Below are 19577 nucleotides of genomic sequence, written 5' to 3' on the forward strand. Positions count from 1 at the left end.
ATACTAGTTTTTGGGATATTTTAATTTGCAGTGGCAGACTCTCAAGTAAATACCGACTAGAGTTAGGTCGATTATTTAAATATGGTCAGCCTTAAAGAGGCGAAGGGGTTGCATGAAATTCGATGTAACTTTAGAGGGTATTCTTAGGTTAATTTGGGTGAGGTTGGCAAGTGGATTTTAAATTTAGATTGTCCATTTTACTGTGAGAATACAAATAAGCCAATATTCAGCTGGTTTTGCGCTAATAACTAATAAATCTTTAAATACGTTTTAAGTTTGGCTGGCCAGAATCTTATGTACACCATCATAAAGCACCAATTCTTCTATTTGGTGGTCAATCAGTAAAATTGGAAGATCGATTTATATGGAAGCTATATGAGGTTATGAATCTATTCAGACCACATTTGGCAGGTATGTTAGAGTTCATAGCAACAGTCGGTCTGCAATAGCTTGGATGTTGGAGACCATAGTATATGCCATTGTGCAGAATTTCAACTAAAAGGTTTCAGCTCAAGAATTCCAATCTAGAGTCTCAAGAAATAATATCGGTAGATCGGGTTATATGGGAGTTATATCAGGATATGGAACAATTCAAACCATTCTTGGCACGTATAATAGAAATCTCAGAAAAATTCACATTGCAGCAAAAATTCACTTTGCGTAGATTTAATATAACAGCAAGATTTGTACGAAATTCTTTGCAAAGAAACTATTCTTTTTTATTTCGCCTATAAACTACTTAGCCCGGCCGGATTTCTAGCGTACATCCTTAATTATGCCCATACCATTTTTTATAATTATTTGCTTAAATATATAAAAACTATTTTATTTTATTCCTATATCAGTTTTTAATTTTTTTCAACCTGTAAAAAATGTTTCATTAATGCAGTATTTACTAATTTTTTCACCATCTCAGCTTAATAAGACATTCAAGAAACACCATTTTTATCTTACTTAATATACAATATGTATAGCATACACTTGGGCGTTTGATATATATTCCTTTTCCTAAATAACCATATAAATTTGATTTTGTAATATAAAAAAAACAGACAATTAATTTCAAAAAACAAATTTAAATTCAACTCCAAACTGACAACATAACAACACAAATATTATTTATATGTATTGAATATATATAGTGTATATAATATTTTCTAGGTATGTTTATGTATATATGAATGCATATATCAATTAACTGTAAATAAATAAATATATATTTTGGTAATTTTTATTTTTGTATGAAACAAAAGCATGTATATATATGTAAAAATTTGAAAATATTTCCAAATTTTATGTTAAACAAGAAACAAAACAAAAGAAACGAAAGGAAACGAAAGAAATTTGAATGAACTTTAAAAAATAAAATATTAAAAAAATCGTAGTATAGTTTTAGGCTAGGTGGTAATCGTATCGTTTAACAATCAAACCCAGTAAACTAAGTCATTCGTCGAAATGTTTTTAATTTTTTTGATTTCTGATAACAGTAGTTTAAAGTCTAATGGCACTGGTCTGACTTTCATATAACAATAGAAGGATAAGGCATTCGTTCGAGTTACAGATTCTTACGGCCTTATATACAAAACTTAATAAAGCCTTAGAATAGGTTTATTTGACAGTTCTATAAAGGAACTATGACAAATAAACCTATTTTAAATCTATATTAAATTTTGCGAATAAGGCCTTTAATATTTCAAGGTTTCATCTCTACTAAGTACTGTCTTATAGTACGGTTGAAAGTTTTTTGTTTGCATATTTTTAGGCAGTCACGTTTGTCATTTATACAGCATACATTTTTAAGTTAACAAGTAAGTAATGTTTTCGTTTTTCTCTTTAACACAAAATTAAAAACAAAAAAAAAATCCAAAAAACGAAATAACATCAAAAAAAAAAAAAAATGAAAAAATTAATTTTAAATATTTTGTGGTTTCTTTTATATACAGGGTGATTTGTATACGATTTTTTGTTATTCTTTCAAAGTTTTTCTTTTTGTTTGGAGTCTTAAAGAATTAATAATGATTTTTCTTGATTTTTTTTAGTTTTTGTTTATTAAAAATAAAAAAAAAAATTAATCACTCATAAAAACATTTTTGTTTTTGGGGTTTCTTTGGTTTTTTTAATTTCAACTTTAAAAATTTTAATTCTCAAATCAAAAAAAGAACGCACGTACAAACACTGAAACTACTAAGAGATAGAATTTTGATAGGTAGTATTTTATATATATAGATATATAATATGTATATATTATAGATAGAGCATTAGAGAGAGAAAGAGTTTGTTTTTTGGTTGTTTTAAGATTTACATAAATATAGAGAGAGAGAGAGAGAGGTTTGGGTGGGTTTTTGTTCACAGGGTTTTGGGGCGGGATTTTTTTGTTTGAAAGGAAGGTGTATTGTGTTTGTTTGCTTGGTTTTTCTCTAAATCGTTCAGTTTATTTGCATTAAATCACTTGGATTTTACTTAAAAAGTTCTTTTTGTACAAACACGGGTGTAGGCTTTTTTTTATACAAAATTCTTTTTTACATTAAACTGTGGTGGTTTTTGTGGGTGAAAGTTATAGAGAAATTCAGAGAGACAGAGAGGGTTAGTTGTGTACAAAAGAGTGGCTATTTTTGAACAGAGTGAGTTTTTTTTTATTCGGTGATGATCACTGCAGATGAGTGTTTGAAGTGATTTTCTTTTGTGGCTGAAGTGTTTTTATTTTTGCAAACACCTGAAGTTTTGAAAATGAAGAGCGCTGAAAAGCAAAGTGAGCCAAGTGCTTTCTAAATGAGAAGAGTATGAGAGAGTTTTTGGGTTAGTTTTTGTTATTTGCATTCTGTTTGAAGCAGATTCATGCAACATTTTGTTTTTGCAATTTTGGTTTTTCAAAAATTTTTTTGTTATCATTGAAAAGAGCTTAAACATTTTTGTTTTTGTTTTTGATCGCAAGAAAAACTTTAAAGGTTGTTGATTTTTTAAAACAATAAAAAAAAAGTTTGGAGAAAAGCTTAAAGGCAGCTGTAGGTTAATTTTTTTGTAAAAGCTTTTTATAATAGAAAATATGACCACCCTAAATAACCTATTACGAATGCTGACTGAGCAGAGAAGTGTCACATTCAGGAGCGTACTGAAAAGGCTCACTATGTAGAGGGGCCGCAGGCTCGAAATGGGGCCTGAATCCGATGATAGTCCACTGACCCTACAGAAGCGTGATTAGACCAATACCTACTTACGCCTCAGTAGTATGGTGGACTGCTAGGGAGAAAAATTGCAACGTTACGACCATGCAACAGGTTCAGAGAACATATTGTCTTGGCAGTGTTTAGGCTTCCTTAAGCGGTGTAAGAATTACTTCACTCCGTCTGATCTTCTTAACATCTAAACCACTTTCATAATACCGAAAATGGAGTACAACTCACATGTATGGCCTGCAGCTTCAAAATCATCCCTGGAGCTACTGGACCGCGTACAGAGGAGAGTGATGAGAGTGGGGTATCCAACTCTATTGCCTCCCTTCATCATCGTCGCAATGTGGGTTGTTTGGCGCTGTTCATTCGGTACTTTCATGGTGTGTGTTCATCTGATATTCGTCTTCGATCGGATACCTGAAGATCATGTTACGCGGTTGGATCAAAGCTAGAGGATAGAGTGGGCCTGGTGGTCTACATTGAGAACCTAGGCACAGAGGTCTGTTTTAGACTGACTGACCATAATACGGACCTGCAGGCGGAGATCGGGCTATCACGGAATGCGTGAGGTGGTGTGGTTCTAATGCGAGGAAGTCGAGTGTGAACATCTTTACGGACAATAAAATGGCCATAAGGGCAATAACAACCAGGACAGTAAGGTCACGACCAGTCTTGCAGTGGAAGAACGAGGTTAACGCCTTCTCTGAGGATGGCACAACCCACATCGTTTGGGTGCCGGGCCATAACGGAGTAAGGGGGAATGAAAGGGCAGCCGATTTGGCAGTGTAGACCAGAGAACTGCCGTCAATAAACTTGGTTAACCCGAAGCCTTTCGAGTCGACGCAGTCCGATTGAAGGGTGTGGGCGACAAACTTGCATGTAACACTGTGGAACAGCGAAACAGTCAGTAGGACGGCGAAAATCCTATGGGGTGAACCGGATCGTAAGAAGACGAGGCTATTACTGAAAGGAAGTTAGAAGGAGGTCAGTATAGCTTTTTTTCACTTATGCAAAATCGCTGCGCTATGATAGTGATAGCATGTGTAGGGCATGCGGGGAAGATGATAAGACGTTGGAGCATTTCCTATGTCTTTGCCCGGTTTTTGCGGCTAAAAGACTCCGGTACTTAGGTAGGGACACAATACCAACCATGAACCGGCCTATTGATAACTCCCAGAAGCATCACAGTATTGAGTTACTGTTGACGGTTTTAGCCTGGACGGTTGATTCATTTGTGTCAGAGATTGGAGGCCACCGTAGCGCAGAGGTTAGCATGACGCTGAACGCCTGGGTTCGAATCCTGGCGAGACCATCAGAAAAAAATTTCAGCGGTGGTTTTCCCTCCTAATGCTGGCAACATTTGTGAGGTACTACGCCATGTAAAGCTTCTCTCCAAAGAGGTGTGGCACGCCGTTCGGACTCGGCAATAAAAAGGAGACCCCCTTAGCATTGAGCTTAAAACCTGAATCAGGCTGCACTCATTGATAGGTGAGATGTTTGCCCCTGTTCCTTAGTGGAATGTTCATGGGCAAAATTTGCATTTGCATTGGGGAAGGACCGCAGAAGATCGAGGTGCTTGGAAATCTATTCTAAGTTCGACTAATGGGATATTCTGCCATAGCCAGTAATGGCAGTCTTCTCCCAGGCAGCAACAGGTTTCTCTGGGTAGTAGAGGACCGATGAAATCCTGGTCCATTGATGTCTCCTGCAAGCAACACTGTATTGAGTTACTGTTAGTGGCAATCCCATGGCAGCCGGTTATACGTATCGGATTGACCAGATGTAGTCCTTCATCGGCAAGGGCTACCGCCTCACACACTGCTACAACAACAACTGTTATTGGTTTTAGTCAGGACGGTTGATTCATTTGTGTCAGAGATTGGAGAAAAGCAGAAGACCAAGGCGCTTGGAAATATATTCCGAGTTCGGCTAATGGGACGTTCTGCCATTGCCAATTAAAGTAAGTGAGGTTAATTCATTTGCATACTGGAGGTCGACCCGATCGGATGGCAATCCGATAGAAGAAGGATTTTAGATGATTTTCGAAGAAGCTATGCTTCGCTGAAGTATGTGCCGAATGTGGCGCGTGTGGTTAGGTTGTTTTTAAATATTAAGGGAAAGGAAACCCTAGCCAATGAAGACATACATTGAATCGTGTAGGCTATAAGATATTTTAGTCAATACGATGCTGCAGCACAGTATTATCAACACAAATCTAGAAAAAGAGTTCTATTAAGAAAGGTTGCGACTAGAGAAACACTATAAGAAGTGGATTCTTCTCCACTTTCATGGTAATTCTTGACCCAAGATTGGTTTGCTCTATACATGTCACAACACTGTAGGAGATGGTGCTCTATCGTTGCTCGATAGGTGAGAGCTTGAATCTTAGGCCGTGAACCTTACCCTGGATATATACTATGCTTATTTGGCCGGTTCTCACCAACAGGTGACTGGGCTGGCATTATGCATATGTTTGTGCCCAGGTAGGATGGCGACACCGAATCGGAGGTCTTTATTGAAATCTGAAGATTTAGATTTAAGAATGGTTCTAGTTTCTTTGCGGCCAAGTTCTTGTCGATATTGAAGGTTGTTGAAACCATTTGAAGTCGGTAGTAATATTTCGGTCAGGGAACGCTAATGGCAGGCACTGAGCTATATGAGATCGAAACTGGTTGAACAAGATAAATAGGAAGACTATCAAGATTTCATGGGTTCAGCGGCATCACAGTATGACCAAAGACGAGACAGCAGACGTGCTGCTGAGGAATAGATGGCTGAAGAATGTCAGCCATGTTAGGACTATACAAATTGCAGCAATAACTTTATTAAGTATACTCCAGCTCAAAATAATGAAGGAACTATGCGAGAACTTTTTTAGCAAAAGCCAAAAAAATTATTAATTTTCAATGTTTTATTTAGGATCTTTAAAACGCTTTATACCATGGAGCATGTGGCATTTACAACTTTTCAACAACTATTTTTTCTTGCACACCTAACAACCTTTAAAGCTTCCTTACATTGTTTAATTTTGTTAATCACCCTGCATATAATTGTAAAATTTTGTTTTTTTTTTTTTTTTGTATTTTGATAAATTTTAAACACATTTAACAAGCAATTATATGTATAATTTGTGTATAATTTATATATCAACTAACCAATTGTTGTTATTAATTTTGTTTTTGGTTTATTTGTTTTAACGAACTCAAACTCAAAAATAAAGCAAATGATAACATTGACACTAAAAGCTTCATTTAAATTTTGTATAAAGTCAAATTAATTTGTTAAGCAAAGTTTTTTGATTTTTTTTTGATTGAATAGGTTGAAAAAGCTTAAACATGGTTTCGTTGGTTTTTTTTTTTTGTTATACTTGTTATTGAAAAGGCGTATATATGGAATTTGAAAAAAGCTCTTTTCTTTGGTTTTTGTTTGTTTGTTTAATTAAATTTGCTAATTAAAACAAATGGTATAAGAAGTTTCAATATTTGTTGGTTTTAGTTCTGAACAAAATGAGTTGAAAGGCAGGGGAGCGAGAGAGTTAGAGGGACAGAGCTTTAATGAAGCTGATTGTTGAAGATACAATATTTTGAAAAAGCTTGGGAAGAAAATTTACATTGAAAAGGAAAGAAATGAGGATAGAAGGAGAACGGTGGTAAAAGGAAAAGTAAAGGATGTCTGAAGGTGTTGAATAGGATAAATAGCTATTTTGGATTTTAAATTTTAAATTTTAAACTTTAAATTTTAAATATGATGTTTTAAAATACCCACCACTAAGGGTACTGATTCGATCTTTCCCTTTGAGAAAGTGTCCTCAAACTAACATTTTCTTTGGAAAAGGGAAAAAAAACTACTGGTACTTTAACATCTTTTTCCCAAGAATATGCTAATATAACATCATTTAATCTACGTTACTACAATTATCCTTTTGTTTGAGAAAGAGTACTAAACCAATATTTTCCTGTGTGAAAGAGTACTTAAGCAACCCTTTCCTTTGTGAAAGAGTACTAAAACAAACCTTTGTTTTGTGTAAGAGTACAAAACCTACCCTTTCCTTTGAGAAAGAGTACTAGAATTACCCTATCCCTTGGGAAAGAGAACTAGAATTACCCTTTCCCTCGGGAAAGAGTGCTTAGACTACCCTTTACTTTGATAAAGACTGTTGAAACTATCCTTTACTTTGGGAAAGAGTATTTAAACAAGACCTTCATAAAAAAGAAATGCTAATACTTTCCCTAGGAAAATACGTTTAAAACCACCTTTTGCTTTGGGAAAGAATACTAAAATTAACCTTTTATCCAAGGGTAAGAGTACTTAACCAACACTTTTCTTTGGGAAAAGTACTAAAACTACTCTTTCTCTTAGGAAGGGGTTCTAAAACTACCCTTTTCCTTGGGAATGAGTACTAAAACTACCATTTCTCTCGGTAAAGTGTAGTAGAACTACTCTTTTCCTTTGGGAAAGAGTACTAAAACTACCCTCTCCCTTGGAAAAGAACACTAAAACTACCCTTTCCATTGGGGAAGAGTACTAAAACTAAATTTTTCATGGAAAAGAAAAGTAAATATACCATTTCCATTGATAAGAAGTACTAAAACTACCCTTTCCCTTGGGAAAGAGTACTAAAACTACACTTTCCCTTGGGAAGGAGTACAACAACTATGCTTTCCCTTAGGAAAGAGTACTAAAACTACCCTTTATATTGGAAAAATTAAAAAAAAAAACTAACCATTCCCGTGAGAAAGTGTACTGAAATCACCCTTCCCTTGGGAATTAGTACTAAAACTAAACTTTCCACTGGCAAAGAGAATTAAAACAACATTTTCCCATGGAAAAGAGTGCTAAAATTACACTTTTCCATGAAAAAGGCCAATAAAATTACACATTCCTTTGAAAAAGAGTACAACAATTGACATTTCCCTTGGAAAAAAGTACTAAAACTACCTTTTTCCTTTGGGGAAGAGTACTGGAACTACACTTTCTCTCGGGCATGTGTACTAAAACTAACCTTTTCCTTGGAAAAATACTAAAACTAACCATTTCCGTGAGAAAAGTTAATAAACTAGCCTTCCCTTGGGAAAGAGTACTAAAACTACCCTTTCATTTGGGAAAGAGAACTAAACTAAACTTTCCCCAGGAAAAGAGGTTTAAAACTACCTCTTCCTTTGGGAAAGAGTACTAAAACGTCCCTTCTCCTTGGGAAAGAGTACTAAAACTACCCTTCCCTTGGGAAAGAGTACTAAAATGTCCCTTTTCCTTGGGAAAGAGTATTAAAACTACCTTTTCCTTTAGGAAAGAGTACTAAAACTACCTTCTCCCTAGGGAAAAAATACTAAAATTACCCCTTCCATTAGGGAAGAGTTTTAAAACTATCCCTTCCTTAGAAAAGAAAACTAAAACTACCATTGCACTGTGATAAAAGTACTAAAACTTCACATTCCCTTGGGGAAGTGTACTAAAACTACACTTTCCTTCGAAAAAGTGTATTAAAACTACCATTTCCCTTAGGAAAGAGTACTGAAACTACCCTTCACTTGGAAAAGAGTACCAAAACTACACTTTCCCTTGGGAACAAACACTAAAACTACATTTTCCCTTGGGAAAAAGTATAAAACTACTCTTTTCCATGAAAAATGGTAATAAAACTACCCTTCCCCATGGGAAAGATAACTAAAACTATCATTTTCCTTACCCTCGGGGAAGAGTATTTTCCCATAGAAGAGTACTCTTTCCCTCGCGAAAGAATATTAAAACTGCAATTTCCTTCCAAAAGAGTACTAAAACTACATCTTCCAATGGGAAAGAGAAATAAAACATCCCTTTATTTCGGGAAAGAGTACTAAAACTACCCTTTCCATTGGGAATGAGTACCCAAACTTTCCTTTCCTTACGAAAGTTCACTTGGGAAGAAGTAAGTGAAATAAATTTTTTTCTGGGGAAAAGTACCTAAAATATCTTTTTCCCTTGGATAAAAGTACCTATAGTATCTTTTCCCAAGCGAAAACGTACCAAAGGTATCCTTCCCTTGGGAGAAAGTACCGTAGGTATCTTTTCTCTTGTGAAAAGTACCAAAAGTATCTTTCCCTTACGAAAATGGTACTAAAACTATCCTTTCCCTTGGGAAAGAGTACTAAAACTAAATTTTCCCTCGGTAAGAGTACTAAACCTACAATTTCACTTGGGAAATAGTACTAAAACTATACTTTCACTTGGAAAAGAGTACTAAAATTACCCTTTCGCTTGTGAAAGAGTACTTAATCTAACTTTCTGCTTGGGAAAGAGTACTAAAACTACATTTCTCTTGGGAAAGAGTAATAAACCCACACCTTCACTGGGGAAATAGTACTAAAACTATCCTATCGCTTGGGAAAGACTACTAAATCTATCCTTTGGCTTGAGAAAGAGTACTAAAACTACCCCTTCACTTGAGAAAGAGTACAAGAACTACCCTTTCGCTTGGAAAATAGTACTAAAACTACCCTTTCCATTTAGAGAGGGTACTAAAATTACCCTTTCTCTTAAGAATGAGTGCTTAAACTATCCTTTTCTTTGGGAAATAGTGTTTATACTGCTCTTTCCCTTGGAAAAGAGTACTAAAACTACCCTTTTCCTTGGGAGAGAGTACTAAAACTACACTTTCCCATGGGAAACAGTACTAAACTTTCACTTGGGAAAGAGTACTAAAACTACACTTTCACTTGGGAAATAGTACTAAAACTACCATCTCGCTTGGGAAGGAGTACTATATCCATTCTTTTGCTTGGAAAAGAGTTTTAAAACTATCCCTTCGCTTGGGAAAGAGTACTAAAACTACCCTTTCCCTTGAGAGAGAGAGTACTAAAATTACCCTCTCCCTTGAGAGAGAGTGCTAAAATTACCCTTTTCTTTGGGAATAAGTGCTTAAACTAAATCTTCCCCTGGGAAAGAGTACTAAAACTTCATTTTCCATTGGGAAAGAGTACTAAAACTGTCATTTCTTTTGGGAAAAAGTACTAAAACTACCCCTTTCCTCTGGGGAAGAGTGCTAAAAATATCCTTTCCCTTGGGAAATAGTACTAAAACTTTCATTTCCCTTGGAAAAGTGAACTAAAATTGCTCTTTCTATTAGCAAAGAGTGGTAAACTACCCTTTCCCTTAGAAAATATTTCTAAAACTTTCCTTTCCCGGGGTAAAGTGTACTAGAACTACCCTTTCCCTTGGGAAAGAGTACTAAAACTACCCTTCCCCTTTGTAAGGAGTACTGAAACTACCCTTTCCCTTGGGAAATAGTATTAAAACTACCATTTCCTTTAGGAAATAGTGCTAAAACTACCCTTTCCCTAAGGAAAGAGTACTAAAACTTTCATTTCCCTTGAAAAAGAGTACTAAAATTACCCTTTCTATTAGCAAAGAGCGGTAAACTACCTTTTCCTTTAAAAAAATATTTCTAAAACTATCCTTTCCCGGGGTAAAGTGTACTAGAACTACCCTTTCCCTTGGGAAAGAGTACTAAAACTACCCTTCCCCTTCGTAAGGAGTACTGAAACTACCCTTCCCCTTGGGAAAGAGTACTAAAACTACCTTTTCCCTTGGGAAAGAGTGCTAAAACTGCCTTTCCCTTGGGGAAGAGTACTAAAACTTCACTTTTCCTTGGGAAAGAGTACTAAAACTACATTTCACTTGGGAAAGAGTACTAAACCTACACTTTCTATTGGGGAAAAGTACAAAAACTTACACTTTCAATTTGGAAATAGTACTAAAACTAACTAAATCTATCTTTTTTTGGAAAGAGTAACTAAACTACCCTTTCCCTTCGGTAAGAGTACTAAAACTATCCTTTTTCTTGGGAAAGAGGACTAGAACTAAACTTTCGCTTTGGGGAAAGAGTACTAAAACTATTCAATCGCTTGGGAAAGAGTAGTTAAACAACCCTTCTCCATGGGAAATAGTATTAAAACTATCCTTTCCCTTGGAAAAGAGTACTAAAACTACCCCTTTCATTGGGAAGAGTAGTAAAGCTACCCTTTCCCCTGGGACGGAGTATTAAGCCAACCCTTCCTTGGGAAAGAGTATTAAAACTACCCTTTTCATAGGGAAAGAGTACTAAAACTAGCATTTCCCTTGGAAAGAGTACTAAAACTACCATTTCCCTTGGAAAGAGTACTAAAACTACCATTTCCCCTTGGAAAGAGTACTAATACTACCCTTTCCCATTGGAGTACTAAACCAACCCTTCTTTGGGAAAGAGTACTAAAAATACCATTTCCCTTGAGAATGAGTGCTTAAACTACATTTTACCTTGGGAAGGAGTACTTTAACTTCCCTTTTCCCTTGGGAAAGCGTACAAAAACTACCCTTTCCCTTGGGAAGAGTACTAAAACTGCCCTTTCGCTAGGGAAAGAGAACTAAAACTACCCTTGTCCTTGGGAAACAGTACTAAAAGGCTCCTCAACTTGAAAAAATGTACTCTTAGTACCCTTTCCTTGGGTTAAGTCGTTTCTTTACTGAATTGTTGTAAAATGTTCCTCTTTCTTAGACCGTCTAACGATATAGCATTCAAAGAGCCATTGCATGTGTTAATTTAAATATAAGTTTTCAATTAACTTTTTAATTTAGTTGTTTATTTTTAATTTTTATTATCGAGGTATAATTGTTGGTTTAGGTATTGGAAAAGGTGGTTATTGGTGGATTTAGGTTTTTTTTTTTGAAAATGAGAGCTTATGGGATATTGATAGCGGGAGGTGTATTCATATAGATCTAGACGGAGAGACAGTGTGAAAGATTTTGAGTGTGGGTGTTTTGGTGTGCGTATGTGTACGTGTGTGTGAGGGGATAGTGCAACATCACTATGGAAACATCATGAACTCACCATCATGTAGCGGATCTATTGTGTGAATCATAAGCTGCAATAGGCCATGACGAAATTTTGCACCAGTCTGTGTAGTACTTGCGTTTCCACCACTGCTATTACCTGTAGTGCCAGCGCCACTACTCGAACCGGGCGGTCCCGAGCGCGTCTCCGAGGCAGCTCTCGATGTCACCGAACCACCGGGCTGTGTGGCCATTGAGGTTTCCGAAGAATTGGCGGCATTGCCCTTTTTAAAGGGGAGACACAGTGGAGAAAGAGAGAGAAAGAAAAAAAAAAGAAAGAAAGAGAGGGGGAAAACGAAAAGAAAACAAGACATGAATGTAAAAATAATGAACATGAGTTAAGCACATGGCACAGGGCACGGCACACAAAACACAAACACACACAGAAATACAGAGACAGAGAGAAAGAGAGAGGGTTAAAGACAGCGACAGTTATTATGAACATGAAGCGGGTAGATCAGATATGATTGCGTAGAGAGGAGTTGTAGAGTTTTTTTTAGTGATAGTGGCATAAAAAGTTGGTTCGATATTTTGGAGATAGAAAGGAAAAGAACAAGAAGAAGGAGAAGAGTATAGGCAAAAAGAAGAGAAAAGAAAGAGATTATGTTATTAAATATTTTTGTTTACATCTTTAGAGAGACAGAGAGAGAGTCACATTTTACAAAAGGAAATCAGAAAACTGATAATCAAGAAACAAAGTAAGAAATTATAAACGAACAGAAGAAAGTTCAAGAAAGGAAACAATGAAAAGTGTGTTTGTGTGTGGTAAAGCATACTTTTAGGCAATTTATTATAGCAAAAAGAGAAAATATGATTACTTAAGGGCGGCAATTGGTGGTGAAGTTTTTACAAACTTGTTGGTTTGTTTCGAATGGCAATAATAAAGCATACATTTAGGCTTTTATTTTTGGTGTTTGAAATCTCCTTAATTCCATAGTATACTTTTAGGCCGCTACACAGTTTTCATTGTTTTTTTCTTATTTATTTAATTTGAATAAAATCAACTGAAAATATTACAGTTGCCAATTATATTTATTATATAAGTAAACAAATGAATAAAAAAACATTTTCATAAAACCAAGGTCATAAAAACTAAAATTTCATTATTTACAAAAAGTATAAAAAACACAATAATTTAATTGATTTGATTGTTTTGAAAGCTTTGCAGATTTTTTTTTCAGTGAGTGAACAAATAAAGCATAACATTTTTTTTGAGGGTTTGGTTTTTGTGATTGTTTTGAGATAGAGGGAGATTTGTTTTAGTTTTGAAGTGGTTGCAAAAATTTATTTGTAATTATGCCAAACTAGAAAACTATGAACACAGTTCTGAACATTTCGCAACTTAAGAAAAATGTTCTGTTTTTTTGGTAGCAGTTTTTATATAACATACCAAAAAGAGGACATAAAAGCATTGAAAGTGGAACTAGTTGGTGAAATTTATATGAAAGCTGTTTCCCATAGTGATTTTTGTTTTTGGCCAGCAACTCAGGCACATACATATAATTTTTTGCATTTTTTTTTTTGATTTTCTTTTAACCACCACAAACCACATCACATACAAAAAGAATAATAGAGACAAATGGGGGAGAGGGGAAACCAAAAAAGAATGGGGAACCAAACAAAAAACAGTTAAAACAATTAAACATTTAAACTTAAAAAACATAGAGTGAATCAAATCAAATTTCAACAACACAAAAAATATACACACACACATAAATAAGCTTTAAGGAAACAAAAATACAGAACATTTAAATTTCTTTTTTTTTTTAAATAATAAATGAAATAAAAAATAAATTTTTGTATATATAGAGAAAATGGTTTTATAAAATATTTTTGTTTCTTGTTAATAAAAGTAGTTTCTTTTTTTTTTAAATATAAAAGCGCAGTGGGAAGTTTTTGTTGTATTCTTTTTTCAAAACATTTTAGATCTTTCATTTCATCCATTTAACATTTTTTTGGTATTTTGTTTATTTTTGGTGGAGAATCCAAAAAAAAAAAATTATTTATATAAATATAGATAGAGTGTTTCTTCAGGTTTGGTAAAGAAACTGGAAATTATAGAGAGAACAAATTAAAAAAAGGAACAAAATACAAGCAAAAAAAAATATAGTTTTCCAAACAAGAACAAAAGGAATATTTCAAATAAAAACTTAAAAAACGACAAACTATATTTTTTTTAAGTTAAACAAATTCAAATCAAAGTTTCATAAACCATACAAGCTGTAGTGTAAATTATAGTTATAGCGAGCTAGCGAGCGAGCGTTTGAACAAACGTACAAACGAACTTTTGTCGTCAAACTTTTCTGTAAAAAAGAGAAATAGGCTTTAAAAGATGAGCTTAAAAGTTTTGAGTATATCTTTTGTTTAAAGAAAAAGCTTTTTTAAATTGATGTATGTATAGCTGGCTAAACAATAAAACTTTTTTATAAATATATTTTATGAAAAACTGTTAATGAAATGTATTTTTGAATATGTCTAGCTTTATGTTAAATTTTGTGAAATGAAAGTTTTTTTTTCAACAATCGTTACAGGCTTTTGATGAAAATCTTATATAATTATGGAAATTAAAAAAAATTATACTTATATAATGACAATGAAGGGGAACAATCAATTTAAAATTAATTTTAACAATTGTATTTTAAAATCAAAAATGATATTAACCTGTCTAAAAATAACAAGGCAGCAGGTGACGAGGGTTAACCATCTACACTGTAAAGAAAAGGACTTCGTGGTACTAACTATTCATGAAGTTCTTGAGATATTGGGGCATTGGATTAGAAGAGCACCGCGGTTGTTAATTTGGTAACGAGCTGGTTTAACCGCTGTGGTATTGGTGAGTTCGCATCCTACCAATGTTTTTGATCCTTCGAAACTTTGGTAAAACACAGAACAGAAGTGAGTCTGGAGAGTCTGATTTCAACTGGCTCCTAATAGCGTCACATAGGAGCCAGACTGCCAGTATTTTACCCTTTAAAAAGGTCTTATAAAAGAGTATATATTGATGATCCATCTAGCAGTGGAGTTTTGAACTATGGCTTATTTGAACTTGAACATCAAACATTCAATGCGAGGTTTGTATTTTACGGAAATGTGGAGGCAGCCATAGAAAGAAGTGGTGTTCCATCATTAGCCGGATTGTTCAAGCAATTTAGATTAGTCATTGATCCATTTGACCAATTCCGCTGATGAAGGTTCATGGCCAACCAGAAATCGCAATACGGCTGCTTTTAGCAACACCACGCTTTTGCTTATTTTATATGTTTTTTTGCTATGCGATTCGTTGAATAAAAAAAATCAGCCATTAAGATCAAACTTCAGGCCATCACCAGCAGATTCTTGCGAAATATTCTAAAGATCAGGTGGCCCAGAATAGTTTCTAATGAGCAATTTCTTCATATAGCAAAAATAGCTGGCTTGAGCACACACGAAGAAAGCCATACCGCGAGTTATGTCACGCAGCACTTGAATGGAACCCACAGGGTTCGCGGAGACGAGTACGACCAAGGACGTCATAGAGTCGTACAATTTTTAACGAAACCCAGAAATCATTCAACGAACTCAGATACTTATCAGATGACAACCAGACATGGAGACTCTACGTATACAGCCTATGTACCTGAGGGAATTTGCTGATTAATAAATATTCTTTCAAAAGAAAGCATTAAACAAAATGTTCTAGAGCCGGACAATATCCTGCAAAAAATCTCAATATAGTTAAAACATTAAACATTTTAAGCGAAGGGTTTTCATTAGAACCCATTCCAGAAAGACTGGGGAAAAACAAAAATTTTCAGATACAGATTGAATAAATCCCAACTAGATGTGAATACTTTTTGCGGCAGAAAAATAAATAAAAGTCTAGTATCCTCGAAGAAAGACGAGATATTGTAGACCTCAATTTCTCGTCGTGTTTCTCCTCTATCCAGGAAAAATTTTGAAAATCGGACCACAAACGAAGATTTGGCAGATCCAACAATTTTCGAAATACCGTGGTGACCAACTTTAGGGGCCTGCCAAAAGACGTCCGGACAACCTATGACTTTGAAATTTTGCACACAATCTCGCTAACATCTCAGCTCTTACCATTCCGAAAATACTATTTCAAAGATATATCTCTACTCGTTCATACACGACATAGTTTTTACTATTTTCTTCGATTTCTTTCACTGCGTTGCTGCACAAGTCTAATGTCGATAGTCCTATTACTTAGCGTCTGACGTTCTTCAATTCCTAATTGAAATCTCAATGTACCAGGTTGCTGTATAAGCAAAGTGCTATACTTTTATACTACTAATGTTATGCTACAAACCGGTACACTACATCCCAAAGCTTTGTATTGTTATATTACTATTTCTCAAAGTGTTATAAAGTTATAATGATACTTTTCAAAGCTTCTTACTGAAAATATATTACTTCCCAAAAACTCATACATTATACAACTAATCTTGAAAGTGTCATACTGCTACTTTATAAAGTGTCATACTATTACACTTCGAGCTTTTTAAATGTTATGCGGTTATACTGCTAGTTTCCAGAGTGTAATACTTCTCCTTCTCAAAGTGATATACGGTTAATTACAATTTTTAAAGTGTTACACTGTTATACTTCTTTTTCCTAGGTCTAATATTGTTTTGCTGCTACATCCTAAGAAATCAAACTGTTATACTGTTTAACTACCAGAATGTTATACTGTTTTACTACCAAGAGTGTAACACTAATATACTTATCTTTCCCAAAGTTTTGCACAATTTAAAAATAACTTCCCAAAGTTCATTATTGTTAGTCCCAATGTGTTGTACTGTTATATTGCTACTTCCCAAAGCTTTATACTGGAAAACTACTATTTTCCAAATAGTTTATACTACTACTTTGGAATGTGTCATAGTGCTACGTTATAAAGTGTTATACTATTTTTCTGTTAAATTCCGAAATGTTATACGGTTATACTGCTACTTTCCAAAGCGTTATACTTCCCCTGTTATACTTCTTCGTCCTAGGTGTTATACTGTTTTGCTACTACATACCCAATGTTATGCTGTTTTATTACTACTTTCAAAAGTGTAGCACTAATACTCTTATGGTTTCCAAAGATTTGCACAGTTATAGTATAACTTGCCAAAGTCTAATATTGTTATGCAACTACTTTCCAAAGAGTTTAACTGTTATACTACTTCCTCCCAAGTGTTGTAATATTATAGTACTGCTTACTAAACTTTTATACTGTTTCACTTCTTCCCAAAGTGCTGTACTGTTATACAACTTATTCCAATAATGTTATACTCTTATACTTCTACTTCCCAAAGTGTTGTACTGTTATTGTACTGCTTACAAAAATCTATTACTTTTACTACTTCATCCCAAAATATTACTGTTAAACTTTTTCTTCCAAAACTGTTATACTACTTCTTTCCAAAGCGTTCTACTGTTATACTACTACTTTTCAAAGTGATATATGTTTTTTTACATTTTTTTAAGTGTTATACTGTTATACTTATTGTTTCAAGTGTTATACTGTTTTGCTACGACACCCCAAAATATTACTGATTTACTATAACTTCCAAAAGTGTAACACTCATACACTTATCCTTCGTAAAGTTTTGCTGTTTTGGTATAACTTCGCAAAGTCTTATACTATTATGCAACTATTTTTCAAGTGTTTAACTGTTATACTACGTCCTTCTAATGTGTTATACACTTATACTACTATTTGCTAAAGCATTGTACAGTTATACTACTACTTACCAAAATTCAAATACTGTTCTACTTCTTTTCAAAGTACTGTATTCTGTATTGTTATACTACTTCTCCCAAAGTGCTGTAATGTTAAACTACTTCTACACAGTTATATTGTTATACAACTTCTTCCCATAATGTTATACTCTTAAACGACTACTTCTCAAAGTTATACTACTTCTTCCCAAACTGTTATACCATTGTACTACTTCTTCCCAAAGGGTTATACTGTTATACTACTACTTCTCAACGTATTGTAATGTAATACTAATATATCCCAAAAGAGTTCTACTGTTAAATTACCCAAAGTGTTATACTCCTTTACAATTCCTATTTCCCGTGGTAAAGACAGCAGTGTTAGATGTTAGCCTATGATGCCGAATGTCTGGGTTCAAATCCGGTCGTGAACATCAGAAAATTTTTCAGCACTGGTTTTCCCTTTACTAATAGTGGCTACATTTGTGAGGTTTCCTGTCATTTTAAAACTTCTCTACAAAGTGAGGTCGCTATGCCGCACACCGTTCGGACTCGGCAATAAAAAGCATGCCCCTTATCATTGAACATAAACAGTAATCGGAAAGTCCTCATTGATATGAGAGAGGTATACCCTGTTCTTTAAGTGGAATGCTCAACTGAAATATAGTAGTAGTATTTCCTGTGGCCTTTACTGTTGTTCTTCTATTTTCAAAAAGGTTATACTGTTATACTATTACTTCCCAACGCGTTATGCTGTCATTCTTCTACATCCCAAAGTGTTAAACAATATATATTGAACTACTATTTACCTAAGTTCTATACTTTTATACTACTTCTTCCTAAAGCGTTATACTGCAATACAAATCTCTCCCAAAGTTTTTTACTGTTGTACTACAACTTCCGAAAGTGTTACGTCTTTAATCTATTACTTCCCATTGTCATACTACTATTTTATGACTTTTCAAAACGTTATACTGTTAATCGTAGCGCAGACGTTAGCATGTTCGCCTATGACGTTGAATGTCTGGGTTCGAATCCTGGCGAGACCATCAGGAAAAAATTTTCAGGGGTGGTTTTCCCCTTCTAATGCTGACAACATTTGTGAGGTACTATGCCATGTAAAACTTCTCTTCAAATAGGTGACGCACTGCGGCACGCCGTTCGGACTCGGCTATAAAAAGGAGGCCCCTTATCATTGAGCTTAAACTTGAATCGGACTGCACTCATTGATATGTGAGAAGTTTGCCCCTGTTCCTTAGTGGAATGTTCATGGGCAAAATTTGCAATTTGCATACTGTTATACCACTACTTCCTCAAGTGCCCTATTTTACTACTACTTCCAAAAGTGTTAGACTGTTACAATACTTTTTCGCAAGGTGTGTACTGTAATATTGATATCACCTAGAGTGTTATACTCTTATGCTACTGTATAACTATATTCCTAGTAATGGAGATCAGACTTCTATACGGATGGTCCCAACTCGATGACTCTTTGGGGTGTACTCTGAAGAACTAGGGCTGGTCATATCGAGAAGTTTACTCGATCACTGTAGAGCGTATCAATATCATAGTGTCATAACGACGATTGGGATACATTTCTTCTTATACAGACAGAACGTATTTCTGAATTTAAAATCTGCTTATGTTAACATGATCTATGAATCGATAACATGAACTGTAAGTATGACCTTTAGGTAAAATGTGATTAAATGGTATATAATTATTATTATTTTTTCTTTTTTTTTTGATAAAATTGACTCTTAAATGTTTGTGTATATGGACTAAATATTCTTATTAGTTTTCATGATGTATAAGCAAATAGAACAAAATTATTTCAAATATACTCTAAATACT

The 19577-nt window shown here is 34.5% G+C and overlaps 1 protein-coding gene across 9 annotated transcripts in view; it reads right to left on the reverse strand.

Moving 5' to 3' along the window:
- LOC106081378 (sodium/potassium/calcium exchanger Nckx30C) overlaps positions 1-19577 on the reverse strand; it is a 351807-nt gene that overhangs the window by 124282 nt on the left and 207948 nt on the right. For 7 of the 9 annotated variants that reach the window (XM_059365276.1, XM_059365283.1, XM_059365278.1 and 4 more), the window contains exon 4: positions 12013-12238. In XM_059365276.1, the coding sequence (XP_059221259.1) occupies positions 12013-12238 (226 nt within the window). The remainder of the gene's footprint in view (positions 1-12012; positions 12239-19577) is intronic. The other 2 variants (XM_059365280.1, XM_059365282.1) reach the window with 2 other exon arrangements.

This window comes from Stomoxys calcitrans, chromosome 3 (genome assembly GCF_963082655.1).
Source record: "Stomoxys calcitrans chromosome 3, idStoCalc2.1, whole genome shotgun sequence".
Lineage (NCBI taxonomy): Eukaryota > Metazoa > Arthropoda > Insecta > Diptera > Muscidae > Stomoxys > Stomoxys calcitrans.